This window comes from Coptis chinensis, chromosome 5 (genome assembly GCF_015680905.1).
Source record: "Coptis chinensis isolate HL-2020 chromosome 5, ASM1568090v1, whole genome shotgun sequence".
NCBI classification, from domain to species: Eukaryota; Viridiplantae; Streptophyta; class Magnoliopsida; order Ranunculales; family Ranunculaceae; genus Coptis; species Coptis chinensis.
In genome coordinates this window covers 90,424,737-90,443,297 of record NC_141460.1, presented here as the reverse complement: position 1 = coordinate 90,443,297, position 18,561 = coordinate 90,424,737, and the positions used below count along the sequence as shown (strand labels likewise).

At 37.0% G+C, this 18,561-nt stretch overlaps 1 protein-coding gene across 1 annotated transcript; it reads right to left on the bottom strand.

Annotated features, from left to right (window-relative positions):
• Window positions 1–609: 609 nt before the first annotated feature.
• Window positions 610–16,630, bottom strand: LOC147499960 (putative ion channel POLLUX-like 2). Its single transcript, XM_086561705.1, has 25 exons — window positions 16,276–16,630; window positions 16,142–16,209; window positions 12,257–12,366; window positions 10,538–10,833; window positions 10,128–10,199; window positions 9,879–9,954; window positions 9,685–9,783; window positions 9,445–9,599; window positions 9,242–9,346; window positions 8,423–8,509; window positions 7,592–7,676; window positions 7,331–7,476; window positions 7,074–7,075; window positions 5,878–5,954; window positions 5,710–5,790; window positions 4,940–5,128; window positions 4,734–4,847; window positions 3,264–3,356; window positions 3,053–3,179; window positions 2,912–2,988; window positions 1,866–1,913; window positions 1,698–1,767; window positions 1,488–1,561; window positions 889–999; window positions 610–767 (listed from the first exon to the last, which is right to left on the bottom strand). Exons 1-25 carry the CDS (start codon window positions 16,368–16,370, stop codon window positions 675–677), a joined length of 2,550 nt encoding a protein of 849 aa, XP_086417831.1. The 5' UTR covers window positions 16,371–16,630; the 3' UTR covers window positions 610–674.
• Between the last annotated feature and the right edge of the window lie 1,931 nt (window positions 16,631–18,561).

Genomic DNA, 18,561 nt, shown 5'->3' with positions numbered 1-18,561 from the left:
TGATTGATCTCGCCTATTCACCTGCCATTTACGGATTATTTTTGTAGACAAACTATCATAATCCATTTAGATTCATTTACATCAGCAAATTGCCCCTGAACGTCTTTAGGACAAGTGATCTCAGTTTTTGGATAATAATGCGCACATACTTTTTTTGGATAATACGTTTTTTACCTATCATTATATCTTTTACTTTTTGTTTGTTTACTCAAGTAGATTACAATTTGAATGTTCTGAATCTCAGTTTCATGTCTGAGCTGATCAACCTCTAAACACCTCTTTTCATTCATAAGATTTTATTTGAAGCTAACACAGAATAGATGTAGCTTTGACATGCACCTTCAAAGAAGTCACAACATTGGTTACCAGTATCTTTTTCCATTTTTTTCATGTGGATAAACTTGCACAGTTAACTCTCTCCACCTTACGTATTCTCTCTTTTTTTTTATGGTGAACCTCTCACAGTGCACCTAGAAAGACAATACTTTTGTTTGGCTGTGGAAGACCTGCAGACTATTATTAGTTTCGTATCATTTTTCTAGTATCTACAGCATCTTTTCCCTTTTATGGACAAGAAGTTTCTACATGACAGAAAATGAAGAAGGATCGTACACTCAAATAAGCTTGATGGGTCCCTGGACAAGAAGTTATAGTACATGAATTCGAATGCAGCTTCATGCCGAATAATATTGAAATTCTGATATTACAATTAGTGAATCAGACATTTCAAGGGAGAGGGGCTGCGTTTTGGGAGCTGGATTTATGACCTGTCACAACAAGGGTGAATGAGAACACAAGCATGTCAATTGAATAGAGATCAGATTGAGAGCTATCTTTTGATAAAAAAAACAGAGGAAAAAAAACTAAAATAAGGAACAGAAAGTCTACCTTCTTGTTGTTTTTCACATAACCTATGGCAACTTCTCGCCTCAAATTTGCTCGCTCGGAGAATTCCAAAAATGATGGATTTTCCCCTTCTTTCATATAAAGGCAAATATCCTGTAAGCAAAAACAGATACATGCAACTATGCAAGGCATCAGTAACATGTGGGACTGTTAGCTACCTAAGGCACATACGTGGATACAAGTGTTGGAGCTTGTATGCTGACAAGATTATTAAATATTGATTGTTTGGTTCGAAAGAATAATCTTAACTCTCTTTACTTCTGCCTATTGTGTTCAAGAGAAATATTAGGTTTATCAATATAACATACTAAGTGCAGCTCCTGAAATCAGTATTACAGCTAGTATCACGCAAAGTAGTTTGCTATCAACTCATTTTGTGAGACGAAGGAAATAAATTAAAGATGGAGATCCATATAAGTATTTCATCTCAGAATAAAACTTGTCAAAGTCCCTACAATTGTTAGTTGCTACATGACCCAGTACGATCATTTTCTATGTTTACATACTGAGAAAAATCTCATTGAATTTACGCATTCACTTTTAAAATATTTATGCAACAACCACATTGTGATAGAGTTCACCTTGACATAAATTTCATCTCCCTCTGCATCGAGTATATCTTTCCAGACCTTATTCAGCTCACAATTCTCTGCCACTGTCACATAACAAGTAATTTTAGTTTAAATCTGGCTTCTCACGTCTAATTTCGAGGCATACATACCCAGATAAAGACAAAGTTATGTATGCAATTTTCTATGTGTATCCCCGGAAAACAGTAATAAAATTAAGACCTTGAGCAGTGATGAGGCCCATTACTTCCTCTGCCGCAATGTACGTCAGGGATGGCTTAATCCTTGTAATCTGTTTCCATTGCAATAGAAGATACAGATTTTATTAATACCATAAACATGGAAATAAATATATCACTTTCAAAACTTAATTGGATGGGGAAGAATTACTTGTTTTCCCAATTTAGTGTCAGCAATTTCAGCAACTAAGTTTTCAACCTGCAGTCATTGATTTGCAAATTTACTACATGAAAGACAAAGATACGTACATGCTAACAAATAAATGTGTCCACCTTTTAAAAACCAAAGCTACAAGGTTGCGACCCTCTTTTCATTTAATATTATTAAACAAATTTCGTTTTGTGTTGTGGTGGTTGCTGCACCAAGCTTACTGTGAAAGTGTGAAGACCTAAAGGACTTTGAAATGTAGAACTTCAGAGAATTAGGCGAAACATAGTTTACTGAGATCTGGAAAGTCTTAGAAGTAGTAGGGTATCATTTATTTTCATTTTCTTTATTATATTTCAATCTGGTGCATAAATTCTATATAGAAGGGGAAGCATTGAACTAACTAATTCGCATGGCTATGTAAAAGGTAAAGAATTCAGTCTATATATGGTGCGCTAGGATATGTAGCACCACAGTATGTCCAAAAAAAAATGTCCTTTTAAGACAAATCAGTCTTACATTTGGAGCATCCAACTTAAAACCAATTCGAAATTAATGGAGCTTCCCTACTACTTTAAATATTGTGATGCAACGTTTTAAAAGAATGACGTGGGACTGCATCTCAACATGTCCCTCACATGTGGCATAAATTGAGCCAAACACGTGGATTAACTTAATTTTGTGGGATTATGTATGACGGCTATTGGCCTAACACAATATCCTGCTATTATACCATCCTATATTTGGATGATCCAAATCAAAACCGACTGGAATGGAGCAACCCCAAAATCCAACACAAAACCAATTGGTGATGAGTGGAGAATCCCATGAACATTTTAGACTATACTGCAGGGCTTTTAACATCTTTTGTGGGACTATACTAAATTTCTCAACTTAATACACAAACTAATAGATTTTGAGATAATCGAGGATCATAGTTATATGACTGTTGAGAGACATAGTTATGCATCGAGCCTTTAATTAGCATGTACTTGGCATGAGCTATACTTTGGAATGATGATTGACACCATTTAAAATGAAACATGTACCTTCACGCCATATTTATTGCATATATTTTCAGCAAGAAGAAGAGAATATGCAGCCTGCTTGTCTCCTCTTGATGGATCTGCAAAAAGAATATGTCAATCCAAGGCTACTTCCAGACTACAAAAAATCCTCAAAATAATTACCTTCATGAAGCCACTTCGTATCTGATATGACAGCAATGGAGAAGGGGACTTCCTCCTGTTTCTTGAAAGAATTTTGGATATCCAGTATCGCTTCCTTCAAGACATCATAGCTCATGCGGTTCCCAATCTGCCCAAAATGTAAGAGCTGAACTAAAGGACTACAGTTTAATGAATTTGTTAGTGACATAAAAAGGTACAACAAAGACAATACCCTATGAGAGACCCGTATGTTTTTCAGTTTATCTTGACCCACAAGCTTAGTAGCCTTGACTCTCTCTTCCAAAGGCTCATCAGATAAAATTTCCTGCAAATTACAGATGTAACCAAAACAACATGAGAATACTTCATGCATACACTATTAAGTCCACTTTTTTGGTGGTGGAGTTCTTTCAGAACTACATAAGGTGGAGTTCCTATAACCGTCCCCATAAAAAAACTTAATGAAGTTTACTAAAACTCCTCTCCAAAAACTTTTCTCCATGAACTAGAACACTAGCCACTAGGTCTTATGATTGTTATAGTTCTAGTCTTCAAAATAATGAACAAAAAGTTCTAGGTTTAAGATTTAGTCCTTCACCATTTTTTATCAGAAAAAGATAAGATTATATATTGATATGAACGCAAGATTATTATCCCAGAAACTGATCTTCTAGGACCATAAACCCAATAATCCCTGATTAACCTATTAACCTACCCAACCCAGCAACAAGAAAGATCACAAAGAAACAAGAAAAGCAATAAGGAGAAGCATTAATGCAGCACAGATCCATGGTACAGACACCAGGCCTCCCGCTGCTTCCACCACGCTGTTCCTCCCTCCACCATCTTTCCAGCTTCCACATTATTCAAAGTCAATCCTCTCCTCCTAGAATTCCTCGCTGGATATTTGAGATCAAGCTTGGCTTAATCTTCGTCATCCTCAATATCATCAAACTCCTTCCTACCTTCCGCCCACATATGACATATCTACTCTCCTCCATCCTCTTCTCCCTATCATCCATTTAATTCCAGAATTCTCCTCTGCTGTTTGTCGACACTACTACCCCACTGCCTTCCAAATTTCAGCATCTGAATGTCGCCAAATATTTTTGGTTCTACAACGACCATAACTTACATATTATTAAATATGACAATATAGTGACACACAGTACCAATAACAATATTATGATATCAAAACCTAGCAACAAAAAGGTAAAAGCGATTGATAATTTAAGTTTATAGGACCATCACCCAAAGGAGAGCAGCTACTGTACGCACATAGTAACACAGTAATGCCGGATCGTATGTAATTTCCCTTTTCCATAGGACTACTTTCACTACTTAGTTGCAAGTAGCCAAGAATGGTATTTTTGTTCTTCAATGACCACCTTATAACACCAGCTAACACGAAATCTGGTTAAAGAAAACTAAACCGGGAGAGCAGAAGTGGACATGTGGATAATAGAGCATTAGACACAGATGCTTTCTCCATATATAAAGTGATCAAGAGCTTCTAATGCATAAGATGTAAATAAATTTACAAAACAGGTAAACAACTTGTGTTCCTGTCCCTGTTCCTCTTCCTCTTCCTTATATCACTCATAGATCAAACTAAAAGCCTTGTGACGTACAGGTGCAAATGCTTATACAGGGGTGCTACAGGACACAACAAGAAGATTATTTAGTGCCTTTAAGACCATACCAGTATGCTTCCAGGTCCAACATAATTTTCATATTCACGGATCATTTCAATAACATCTGGACGCCATCCAAGCATAAGTATGTGCTCTTTCGGTCCAAAACTCAAATCTGATGCCTACATACACGCACAATTTATAGGAAAATATTACTTTACATATCTTCCAAGCATATGATAACTGAGTCAGTACATACATAATGAAGTAATACCTTTAAACCTGATTTTAGAGGTCGCCGAACTGTGTTAACAACCCGTGCTCTTTTCAATTCCATGATATGTTCAGCAGAGTGATCTTCTAAGATTAAAGGCTCTGAAGAGGTTAAAGTTTCACCATCTACAACGTTGGAAAACACAACCTGTGGGTTTCTTTTCCCATCTACAGGTGCAATGAACAAAACCTATGTGAAACAATTGAAACAGTTTCAGGAATCGAATAATTAGGAGCTCCATTCACTTTCTAGGGAGGGGGGGGTGGGGGGCTGAGGAACCACTATCATGAAACTAATTTTTCCAATCTTTTCTCTTACAAGCTATCTCGCCTAAAATGCGTTTCATATCGGACACAAAGATGCTGGCATTGAAATATGTCTTCCAATTCATGAATTTTAGCAATTATAGCATTCTCTTTTGTCAGTGCAAATATATTAAGGGAAGACTTGCACAATCATTGAAATACATATTGACACATATAGACAGACCAATCAGGATGCTCATTCAATGATTGAAATACAATCATTGAAATACATATAGACAAGAGAGGCTTTTGTGCAGCCTGAGCATGCTACTCAAAATAGCTTTCAAAAAAAAATGCACAACCTGTAGTAATATTTCAAACCTTGCAACTGAATGTTATTATAATCCAACCAATAACTTTGAAACTATGCATATCCTCAAAATTCAATCTACCAGTACTACTTTTGTCTGTGTAATTAGAGCAGTCTGATGCTAAAATATTGCTAGAGAATTTAAAATAACTTGCTTTATCAGTTTGCTCCAGTACTTCCTCATCATTTGGATGGAAGTATATCTTCCCACTTCTATAAAGACCACAAACAACAGCCTGCAAGTTAACAAATATAAAAGAAGTATCAGTTCAATAAAACAAAATATCGCTTCTCTTTAGTGACTAGATTACGAAGGAACAAACCTCCTTGAAACCAAGTCTTATAGTCTTATATTTAAGTCCTGCTAAATAAGGAAAGCCACAAAGATGGAATACATTCTCTGAAGAAAGTAAAAAATCAAGCATTAGAAAATTCGCAGATATTACAGATGAAATGACTAGATGAGAGAAACATTGTTAGTAATCTCAAGTGTACAAAAACTCATCATGACATTGACTGCCGACCATATTGGCCACACCTTACACAAAAGATAGATCAAAATAGGATGAATACATCGTACAGTAACCATTTACTGACAGTATCATTTTCACGTCTAGAGTTGAGACAGCTTCTATAGCAAGTAAAATTATCTCCTTGCTACGTTGGTTGCAGTCTGGGATTGGACTTATTGAGTGGTTACAGATGGATTACCTTTATGTAATCCACATTAACGGAGTGTGGCATTTGGACTGGTTTCTAAAGCGTTTAGCGAGGACATTCCGGTAAACGAGTGTTTTTAAGCATGCACAGTGCCTGTTCAGAAACCTTTCTAGCCAACACAATACAATAAAAGCTTCAACGATTAGAAACAGCACTGCTCCCATTAAGTGAACGTAACAAGTTGTGTTGTGTCTGAATTCTAGGAATGAAAGCAAAATGTAGAACTACTTCAAATGAATATTATCGATTGAATGAATGGCGCCATATTTTATTTTGTTCTTGTTTTTTCAATGTATAGTGTAGTCAGCTTAACTGTCTGGACTCTGGACAGATCTGAGTCTCTTAGAGTATTAGGTCCAGATAGACTACTCAAAAGTTTCGTGGGTATTGCCACAGACCTGGTTCAACATCAAAATCACCCCACCACCCTCATAAATTTCACCCATCAAACAAAATAACATATATGAAAAACTGAAACTCTGATTTACAGAAGTGCTTCTTTAATTGAAAATTTTATTGGTGGAGAAATCATATAAGTATATAACCATACATCCAAGACAGGGTGTACATAAAATCGGCATCCAAACAAAGGCATCACAACCAGGTCGGCACCCCTTAACACGCTCATCTCACAGAATTTAGAGGTCAGATTCTGCCAATCTGAAAAAGTGTAGCACAGCAAGAGTTTCCAACTCAACAAGCCAGCTCAATATTAGCTCAAGATTTAGAAGCATATTACATTTTGCCAAAAATTAACTACAACACAATATCTAGAAGCATATATATCTACTGCAAGTACTCCTCAAGATCTCATAAAGAATATGACTCTTCACCAACATTATGTCAAATGTTGTACTGGAAAGTGGAGATGTACTTAGTATACGTGCTTCATAGGTATATAAATGAGATAAATTGGAAAAATAATATAAAATTCACAAGTACATAAAAGTTAAACAAGCAGAAGTGTATCCTAGTTACCCATGAAATCTAGTGCTCATTAAGACAAACAGAATAATTACAATCTAAAAGTTGCCTGATCTGGAATGGATATCATGCCGATAATTAAGCAAATGTCTGTAGATCTTTATGAGCCCCTTTTGCCGAGAGCATTGAACAAATAACTTCGATGCAACGTTTTCAACTGGCTCAACCTTCAACCCTGAAATGGATTTCAAAAGCTCACATGTACTGGAGTTTGAAACCTACAATTAGAATTTAGACACATTATTTTGGTTCCATCCATGAAAAGTATAGACAACTTTTTTTTTGTAGATCAGTGAAAGAAGGGACATAAGTGCCATACCCTTAGTAGCATACCTCAACAATGGTGGGAATAGCAGCCATTTCTGGGAGAGGCTGAAGGGCCAATACAGAGAGAAATGCATCTGTATCAACTTCATACCTGAATCATAGAGAATCATAAACGATTTTTTTTTTATGAAACTATTTAACCTCAATAATTCATAAAAGATGAGTGAAAATCGTCCTGGCCAAGGGTAATAAAGAAACTCTGCCTATTCTGGAAGAGCTTGAAGAGCTAATAGAAAATGAAATGCATTCATGTCAACATCAATTTCATAGATGTTAAAAACTCACAGTACGTGTGGAAGACCACGGTTTGGATGAAGATACAATATGACCACCAAATATAGTTCGAAGATTTGAGAGAGAACTTAAATGTAACCTACTCCTGTTAAGATTCAGTAACATCTTCATTACTTATATTAGTTATATACATGTTAGTTTAACTTTTCGCAAGGAAGCATATCATTTGTTTGGTTTGAAATTGTACATAACCACTTGTTCGCATACTCGCTCTATATAGAAGTTAACTATTCAATTGGAAGACGCTTTATTTTGTGGCTGAAGCTGCTGTACCTTTCCACACTTCTAAAATCACCTAAAACTAAAAGATAGATAATTTGTTTTAAGTTTAAGACTTCCATCAAGTTCACAGGGTTAAAATTGTCACTCTAGCCTTGAGAAGTCCACACTTTGATTAAAAATAATCACCTCTATTAATTGGAGTTGTGGTTCGCAGAGACAATACTAATATATGACTTTCAAACTGGTTTAAGAGTCTTCAGGCAGAGGCCCAGAGCCCTTCAAGTAAACACAAAAAGAAACTGTTCTAGGTTCAAATCTTACCTATCTCCCTTTGCAGGCAATATAATAACAGAACGTGCCTTATCAGCAGCTGCTCTTTCAAAGGATTTTGTCAAGCTAAGGCTGCAACTGAAGAAGCCAAAAAAACGAGTAAGACACAGTGAACCAAGATTTGCTACAACTGAGACCAATAGAATGAACAAAGAGTGATTAACAAAAGCATTTACAATCGATTTGGGTTGTCATGCTCCCCTTAGTGACTTGCTAAGGGAGAGTGAGATGGAAGTTTATAAATTCCATCTCTTGCTTGCTGTGCAAGTCACTTACATCAATGAAATTTTGTTTGCCTTTAAAGATATTAAAAAAAAAAAAAAAAAAAAACTACTGAATAAAACAAAGTTTATCTAATAATGTTCTGACAATGAACTCGGGGTAGAATGAGGTCCTCCCTTCTTCAGACGAATTGTAGATATGAAACGCTACCAAAGTAGAAAAGTTATACACCTGGTGGGAGCAACAAACCCCATGCACCACAGAATTAGGCACTACAACAGAGATAAATGGAGCAACCTCTTGGTAAGGGTGGAATTTGAGTCGAGCGGCTCGGGCTCGGCTCGTTTAGCTCGACTCGAACTCGTTCATTTAATAAATGAGCCAAGCTTGAGCCTATATTATAGCTCATGTAACAAACGAGCTTGATGAAGCTCGTCTCGATAAGCAAACTACTCGGGCTAGGCTCAGCTCGGGCTCGTTCATATATTATATGAGCCAAGCTTGAGCTTTTTTCAAAGCTCGCTTAATAAACGAGCCAAGCTTGAGAATAGTGAAGTTCGGCTTGATTAGCTCAAATTCCACCCTTACCTCTTGGTAAGAACATCAATATGCTTTAAATCTTTCGCGACATTGTCTGCAATCTTGTCCATCTGCTTCCTTGGAATATCAGATAAGAGAAGAATCCTTTGCCTCCTGTGGTATAAAATGCAAAGAATTTAAAAAACTGAATCATGGAAGGTACTTGGTCAAGCAATTCATTCACTATAATATATGAATCAAGATCTTATTACCTAGCTTTGGCAGTACCTAGACGGACTGAAAATTCGTGATACTTATTTAGCTGCATCAGTACATAGCTTAGATGACTATTTACTCCACATATGATAATATGATCTGTTTCCATAACTTGCATTTGTACTCCTTCCCTGACCTTTTGCATATTACTCTGTCATCGTAAACATAAGATGTCATTCTAAAGTTATTAGAGAAACAATTCTTTTTTGAGAAATGTACTAATAAAAGCTTATTACCCTGAACTGTTCTGTCATTGTGCTGAGTAAGCGGGAATAGAATAATATGCCCCATATAGCAAGGACAAAACCAAGAATACGTTCAACACGTGTCCTTTGCTGCGGTATAAGAAAACGGTGATATTATCAATAGAAAAGTAATGTCAACTTACAAATCACGAATGCCAACATCTTCCTGTTATAACAATGCATACTTTTAAGTGAGTCGATGATGAACATAGGCAGGCCCAAGCTTCCCAAAAGCAGTCCTCAAGTGGTTGTGAATGATTCCTGAGTTATTTGACAAAGAAACTTTCCTAATTAGAAGAAACATACCAGAACTAGATGCACCATCTCGGTGTAGAGACAATGAAAGAAGAGAAATCAGAAAAGGGGAAATGTGCTAAAGGGCAAGTAAACTAAAATCCTCTTGTTGTCAGTTATGTCATATGAAAGATAATTACCTGAACTTGTAAAATAGAAAACCTCCAATAATTACAAATGAGAAGCATGCTACGAAGAGCACGAGAAAGAACCTGAATGAACACCAATGTGAATGATCAGGTCTACTAGAAGGATATATATAAGTAGAGGCCTTGGAGTTAAAAGAGAGCATAGGATAATTATCTTTTTATAAAAGATTCAAATAACTATGTGGAGGACTTAAGAGCACAATTAACCAAAAAGAGATTTACAATGTAGAAGCAAAATTGCATAGGACCAGCCTCCCCAAGTAGAAAAAAACAACATGTCCTTCAAGGTTATGGTAATACCCACTCAGAGAAAAAAACAATCAGAACCGCACACCAGTTCTTGACTAGATCAACAAAATATGAAGGTTAATACAAACAATACTGAATTGACTGTCACTTACGTGGCGATATTTCTGTCAAGTTGACTGTTCACTAAATAAAATAGGCGCGCGAAATTCCATCTAACACCTTGAAATGGTGGCAAGGACAGATCCAGTTGAAGAGGCACAGGTTTATTCACGGAATTAGATATACAAGCAAAAGGCAAGCTTCCTTTCATAGAACCTTCAAGTACTACGGGAAGTAAGCTCACAACCATCTTCGTCAATGCAGGCAGAGAGTTTAACACTGTAAATTTGAATAGGTAGTAGGATGACATAAATCCAATAAGTATTCCAGCCTGTCCACCCTGCATAAGCTGTAAAATAATATACTACAAGCTGCTAGGATTGAGCTATCAATTTCTGTTTCTAGCTTGGTAACACGACTGACACCGATCACAGCCATATTATATATTGATCTGCTACTACTAATACGAAATCACTACTAAGAACATCTCTAGGTGGTGGTAGTATTTATTTCAAATTTGAAGGCAAAATTTAGAGAAATTGGTTGCAAATTTTGACCAATTCTAAGTGGTCGCAAATATCATTCACAAATTTGGAATAGGGCTACATTGCACGACATTGAAACTGCCGCGCGACATTACCACTGTCGCCCCAAGTTGAAAAAAAAAACTCATGCGACATTTCCACTATCGCACTAAATTGAAAAAGTAAAAAAAAATAACTCACGCTGCTAATGTCGCGGGACAATACCACTAACGCGGTGTGCTGGTCAAAGTCAAAAAAAAAAATTGGGACGACATTTGCAATGGCGTGTGACATTACCACTGTGGTTCCGCATCCGAAAATCCCAAAGTTGCGGGTAGACAGGATTTGCATTTCTGCGAAATTCCGAGTTTTGAAAGCAAATTTGAAAATTTTGGGAGGTGATACTACCACCTAGAAATGCTCTAAATTTTCATATAGTTATATCCATAGTACAAAATATCCGGATATAGGTATTTATCGATATTCAATTTCTGGATATGTATCGTGGATATATCCCCCTCTTTGGGGATATTTGACATTGTTCCACATGCAAATATCGTGAATATATTCAAAATATCGACAAATATCGTAGATATTGTGGATATTTCTTCATATATCATGATACACTATTTATATTTATTTGAAATATAATGGTAAATATTAAATAAAATTGTTATATATATAAAATATCGCAAAATATCGCAAAATATCATCGAAATATTACTGATATTTGCAGTCGTATATATCTCTGTACATATCGTGATATTTATATATCTTTTTCTGAAATCTGGATAGATATCCCCAAATATCGCGATATATCGGGATATTTTGTACTATGGTTATATCTATAATTGTATATATATACTTGCTTATCCTGTTAAACGAATGTAAAGAAATTTAAGTAAACCATCAGAAACAACGAATGTAAAGAAATTTAAGTAAAGATGGATATTTACTGTACTGTCAACTCAAACGTGTTCTTTACTTTTATACTTTGATCAATTTGGCATTTTACTTTCATTTTCTTTCTCTTGGTTTTAGTTACTAATTCCACCTCCATCTACTTCTGCAATACCAAACGACGGTCAATACTAAGCTGCTGAATTTCTTAGTAAACTAGCATAAGATTTTACCCGTGAAACAGAATATACAAAATCAACCCAACAATAAAAGCTATATCAAATTATCCTTCTTAAATTTAGGATACATTTTCATAACCGTATGTCCTTCAAGTGCAATGTAGTTCACCTTTAGACTATTTTCTACGCCTAATTTAGATGATCCTGCTTCTGTAGCATTTGAAACTGAAAAGATCTCTGTCCTACACCATGTCCTCCAAGAACGGATGTCAAAGTTTGCTGGCAAAAGATAACTATAGTTTATTAGAACAATGTGTTGGAATCTCCAAGAGTATTTCAAAATACTTGTGTGTGTGTGCAAAGTGGAGGAGATGAACTATGTGTGTTCTCTCCACTTTAGTGCATTGTGTTTAGTCCCACATTGGTGAACCACCACTAGCAAGTGAGGTATATGAGAAATCTCTCCATCATAAGGGGGTGCCCTTAGGGTACAAAGGCTTTTGTGTTAAGAGGGAGGACTCACCCAAAGCCACACACGCGCCCCCCCCGCCCCGACCGGATTCGGGTTCGGCTCGGGGCTTATTGTCTAGTGGGTAGTGGCTTACCAATTGTCTAAACTTGTTTTGCTTTTGCAGCAAGTTTCGGCTAGAGTTAGAGGTGTCCTTCTCCCATCTGGTAACCGATCATACCTCTATATAAACACTGATGTGTCCATAGAGGGAGAGATCACAGACGTAGAGAGAGATAGGAGTTAGAACTCGAGACACCAGAAAATCCTTTACAGACCAGACGCATAGAGATTACAGAAATCGACAACCTTCTATCCACCATATACAGAAACCAGTACTTGTCTTATTCTTCTTCTTTATTCTTGTCGGCCTTGAGAGAGTTATATTCTTCGTTCTGAGGGTAGTCTATTCTAATGCAAAGTCAGGCTGCTATTAACCATTGAATCCTGTGAGGAAGACGCCACTGTTGCCTTTCTGCACCATTAGAAGGGGCGAAATCTTTCCTTAAAGACAGCCTAATCCGCGCCTTGGTTATTACCTGTTATTCTGTCCTTGTCTTCTATTGTTTTCTTTTATCACTTTACAACAATCTTAAGGAAAGATCAAGATGTCTACACCTGTTGACACCACGCCGATCAAATAAACCAATTCTGGAGTCATGGAAGTTACTTCGTCTATGAGAGATGTTGCACCTCTACTGAATGCTCGCAACTTACCCAATGTGTCAAAGATTGAATCCTTCAACGGTTCACACTTCAAGCAATGGAGAGAAAGGGTGTTCATAGCCCTAGATGTACTCAACTATGCAAAGTATCTCACTGATACAGCACCCATGGAGGGTTCTAATGATTTCGAAAGAAATCAAACTGCTTGGCTCAATGGGAATAAGGTATGTCGTCATGCTATTTTGAGTACCTTGTCCAATGAAATTTTTGATATTTATTGTTTAAATAAGAATGCACATGATATATGGGAGAGTTTGAACAAGAAATACATAATAGAGGATGTTGGTACTCAGAAATATGCTATTGGGACTTTTCTAAAGTTCCATTTGAGAGAGGATAGAGATGTAACGTCTCAAATCCATGATTATCATGTGCTGATTAATGATTTGAAAACTGAGAATATTAATTTACCCAAAACCTTTGTTCTTTGGATGTTTGATTGAGAAACTCCCCAGGAGTCTTGGAAACACTATAAAAATAGTATGAAGCATAAGCAGCGATGACCCTCGAGGATGTGATCATTCACATTCACATAGAGAAAAGAACAAGACTTCGGGATGAGGTGTTGTCTAAGGAATTCCATTCTAAAGCCAATATCATTGAAAGTAATCCCAAACAAATCTAACAAAACCTCTAAAAGCGGAAATACAACAAAAATAAGAATTTCAAAGTCAAAGGCACTTCTTTAAAAAGAGTGGTATGCGGGCAATGGAAATTGTTATGTTTGTGGTAAACCCGACATAGGGCTTTTCGGTCGCATACAAAGAAAAGACGATGATCTTCCCAATGCTAATCTAGTTGAGGGAGATGATATTATTCTTTGTTGTGGTGTCACAAGTGTTCATGGCCCTTTGGGAAGAAGAATCAATACTAGATTCTCGGTGTCACCCACCACGTCGTGGTAATGTTGAAGCCTACCGGACTACATACTAGTGAAAGATGAAAAGGTCTATATGGGTGACTCTAGGTCCGTTTCTGTTGAAAGAACGGACAAGATTCTTCGAAGTTAACCGGGGAAAACCCTTTTCACTTAGTAATGTTCTTCATGTTCACGAGAGATTTCGAGAATCGATTTACGTGGTCCTTCTTTGGGAAAAAAGGTCAAAGTGACTTTTGAGAGTGACAAGTTTGTTCTGACAAAGAATGAGGGTTTTGTTGGTAAAGGTTATTGTAATAACAGTAGTCTTTTCATGTTGAATGTACTTGACAACTGACGGCAACTCCACCTATGTGATTGGAGATCCCATGAAGTAGGTTCAAAGGGAAAAACAAGTCACCTCGTCTCTCTGGTATGCTATTGTCTTTCTTTGAGACGTCCCACCTATGACTAGATAGCATTATTGTATACTTTGTATAACTTGAATTGCAATGAGAAATGATGAGTTATCTTACTCTTAATGGAATCCATAGTCCATTATTTTTTTTATGAGATAGTGTATTCTAAACTGCTCTGTACACTTGATGGATATCCACCTACGTGAATGTAGAACTGGGTCGGTTCTTATGAGTATTCAGGCAAGTACTCTAGAGCATTCAAGGAACACTGAGGTATCAGGGCCAAAAGCGCTTGACACACGAAAACGGACATATAATGAAAGAACAATGTGGGTGCATGTGCTCTATTTTACTACAAAGGAATGTTGGTTCAAAGATTTTTTAATCCACCACTTTCACGTATTATAAAACATGTTATCCTATGGTTTTGGTTTCAAGCGAAAAGCACCGATTATCTTATGCATTGTTTTTTCGATTCTCTCTAACGGCATTTCGTTAACCGTTATATTTTTTTCTTTTTGTAATATCCTATTCCAAAATAGTGGGGGACTATTAGTATTTTGAAATAGTGGGGGATTGTTGGAATCTCTAAGAGTATTTCAAAATACTTGTGTGTGTGTGTGCAAAGTGGAGGAAATGAACTATGTGTGTTCTCTCCACTTTAGTGTATTGTGTTTAGTCCCACATTGGTGAACCACCACTAGCAAGTGAGGTATATGAGAAATCCCTCCATCATAAGGGCGTGCCCTTAGGGTACAAAGGCTTTTGTGTTAGGAGGGATGACTCACCCAAAACCACACGCGCGCCCGCACTCGGCGGGTTCGGGCTTGGGCTTGGGCTTGGGCTTATTGTCTAGTGGGTAGCGGCTTACCAATTGTCTAAACTTGTTTGTCCATAAAGGGAGAGATCACAGATGTAGAGAGAGATAGGAGTTAGAACTCGAGACACCAGAAAATCCTTTACAGACCAGACGCATAGAGATTACAGAAATCGACAACCTTCTATCCACTATATACAGAAACCAGTACTTGTCTTATTCTTCTTCTTCTTCTATCCACTATATACAGAAACCAGTACTTGTCTTATTCTTCTTCTTCTATTCTATTCTCACAAAGCCCAGGAGAGAGTTATATTCTTTGCTCTAGAGGGTAGTCTATTCTAGTGCAAAGTCAAAGTCTTCTTTTGTTAACCATTGAATCTGTGAGGGAAGGCGCCTGTTGCCTTTCTGCACCATTGGAAGGGGCGAAATCTTTCCTTAAGGACAGCCTAATCCGCGCCTTGGTTATTACCTGTTATTCTGTCTTTGTCTTCTATTATTTTCTTTTATCACTTTACAACACAATGTACATAAAGTCACTAACACAGGCCAGTCACCAAAATTTATAGTCACTAAAAATAGTTAACCCTGACACAAGCCACATAGGACTAAAGTGGGCAGGCCACTATCATGTCACAAGACTTTCAACATAAATGATTATATATAATGCCTTGTGCAAAATCTTATATTGTAGTTTTATGCATTTCAAAAAGAGTCTGAAATCTCACTTATGTTGCCTGTGCTGCATCTCAGAACTGGAGACCTCATGAACCACCAAGTAAGTGGCAGGAACTTTCTGAAAACAAAACAAAGAAATGAATAGAAATCTACAATATAGAACTATTGAAAGCTTCAAGATTACCGTTTAGAAGAAGAAGAAGGTGAACAAGGTTTTGTATTGGAAGTTGAAATACGAGGGGCAGTCCAGGAATGAGTTGTACACAAGTGTTGAATCATCTTCTCTCTTTTTCTTGACTCTGAAATGAAGAAATGTAAGAAGATGAGTGAGAGTGGAGAGTGGAGAGTGGAGAGTGGAGAGACTGTTTTGTTTCGTTCATAATGAAGAGAAAAAGTTCGTTCCGTCTCTGTTTTCTGGTTTCTAACTCTGACCCACGTCTGAATGTGTGATCATGAATCTCTCTGCTTCGCTCTCGTTTTTTGTTTTCGCTAATCAATCTCTCTGTTTCACTCGAAGTCGAAATAGAGTTAGTTTGCACGGTTGCACCTATGTAAAAAGGACATAATTCTCGTACTTAAAAGAGTTGCACTGGTGCACCTCTGCCGAAAATAATTGATTTGTCTAATTAGGGTATCACTATTTACCTGCCTCACGGATTTGTGTAGATTGGAGGATTGTTTAGATGACAATTAAATGATTAATAGCATCAAAGCTTCCTAGTACAGGTATTTTCTTTTTATTAAGAGCTTAAATATTCATTGTAACCGCTACCATTAGCAGCAATCATTTGATAATTATCATCTAATCTATCATACCATTCATATATTCATAAACCCCAGTGTTAGTGTTTGGGTCGGTGAAGTTGATACTTTTTGTCTTTCTACTTTTAGTGTCCACATGAGTTTGTATGTATTTGTTAATTTCCAGTTGAAATTAAGTTTATAAAATCTACTTTGCATTATACTACTGTTATAGTGCTATTAGACAATACGATACAGGGCATTTAACCATTGAGTTACAACTTTGCAAGCAAGAACATACATAACACATGTGGTCCTTGAATTTGAAGTTTCCCAATCAATCCAATCTCAAAGAAATAATCTCAAACTTTCTTACGTGTTTTTTTTTCGGTAAAGCTCAACTTTATTGTGTACTGCACTGAAATATTCACTTTCAAGCTTTAGAGAAGAGTTTGATACATCATACATGGAACTGAAAAGGGAAAATCGTACTGGATAAGAAATGAGAGAACGTAATTAGTTAATGAAGACACGAAGCAAGCGAGATGTAAGTGGTCCATACTTGACACAACACATTTTAAATGTGTACCATATGGAAGATATTCTGCAATATAAAGTCAATGCAACATTGCAACCCGATCTAAGGCATATATGTATGGCACTTCTCGTTGTAGGTACAGACTTTTTTTTTTCCGATAATATCTTATATATATATCATAGAAAACTAGATCATAATCGGCACATCATTGTTTGACACTAGACATTGTGGTAGTTGACTCACAAGCTGCTGATAGTAGATCCATTTTGCAAGCTCATGTGCCTCACTGTTACCCACCCTACTGATCCAACTATACTTACAAAACAAAAAAGAGGAGCTTAGGTTTATCACATAATCCCTCAAACATGCATAAGCCCAAGAGCATGATGGACTGTTCAGAGCTTTGATAACCTCAGCACAGTCTCCTTCTATCAGCACTTCCTTCCACCCTTTAGCTTTTGCTAGCAAAATAGCCACCTCTTTGCCTCCATTTCAAACTTCTTCTGGCGACCTAGCTTTATATCTTCTTCTATAACTGCCTACCACCTTGCCTTCCTTCATTGTCCCATTTAATGGTGCGGTGCTGACCCATCCGATCGATTTGTGGCCTTGTAGGAAGCATCAAACCTGATGATAATGCAGTCATTAGAGATGATAGGAAATAGAGCATCTAGAGAAGAATTCTTATCTTGCTTTAAAAAGAAACTAGGGAGACTTGGGATCTTGTTCTCCAGACATTCTGCAGCCACTCCTGCATAGCATTTCTCTGCCTCCATATCACTTTTTCTTATAGTTATTTCTCTATTAGGCCTCTTATGTTCAAACTTAGCTTCATTCCTTGTTATCCATATGTTGTACATTAGATAACAAGCTTTGATGTCAGCCTGCACTTCCACTTGGTCCTTGCTGTGGCACCACCTGATGAATTTAGTGACCCAAGCTTTGCTGTTATTATTCCCTTGGTTCTCCATTCTCAACCCTAGAGCTGAGGTGAACCACATGGCCCTAGACCACTCACATTCAAAAAACAAGTGTGTATCATTCTCTGTTGTCTTAAAACACAGAGGGTAAGCAAAGTCCCCTTTCATTCTCCTCATTTCCAGCATGTTCCCCATAGGTAAGACATACATGTATGCCTTCCACAGGAACAATTGAACATTCTTTGGTAGTTTGTTTTTTCGGAGGAGCTTA

Excerpts from the sequence above, each read along its gene's own strand:
- LOC147499960 (XM_086561705.1), bottom strand. The coding sequence starts at position 16,370 with ATGATTCAACACTTGTGTACAACTCATTCCTGGACTGCCCCTCGTATT. Across the intron at positions 8,510-9,241 it reads ATTGATGTTCTTACCAAGAG|TTGCAGCCTTAGCTTGACAA; the intron begins GTAAGGGTGGAA and ends TGGCTTCTTCAG. Across the intron at positions 4,848-4,939 it reads CTCTAAAATCAGGTTTAAAG|GCATCAGATTTGAGTTTTGG; the intron begins GTATTACTTCAT and ends GCGTGTATGTAG.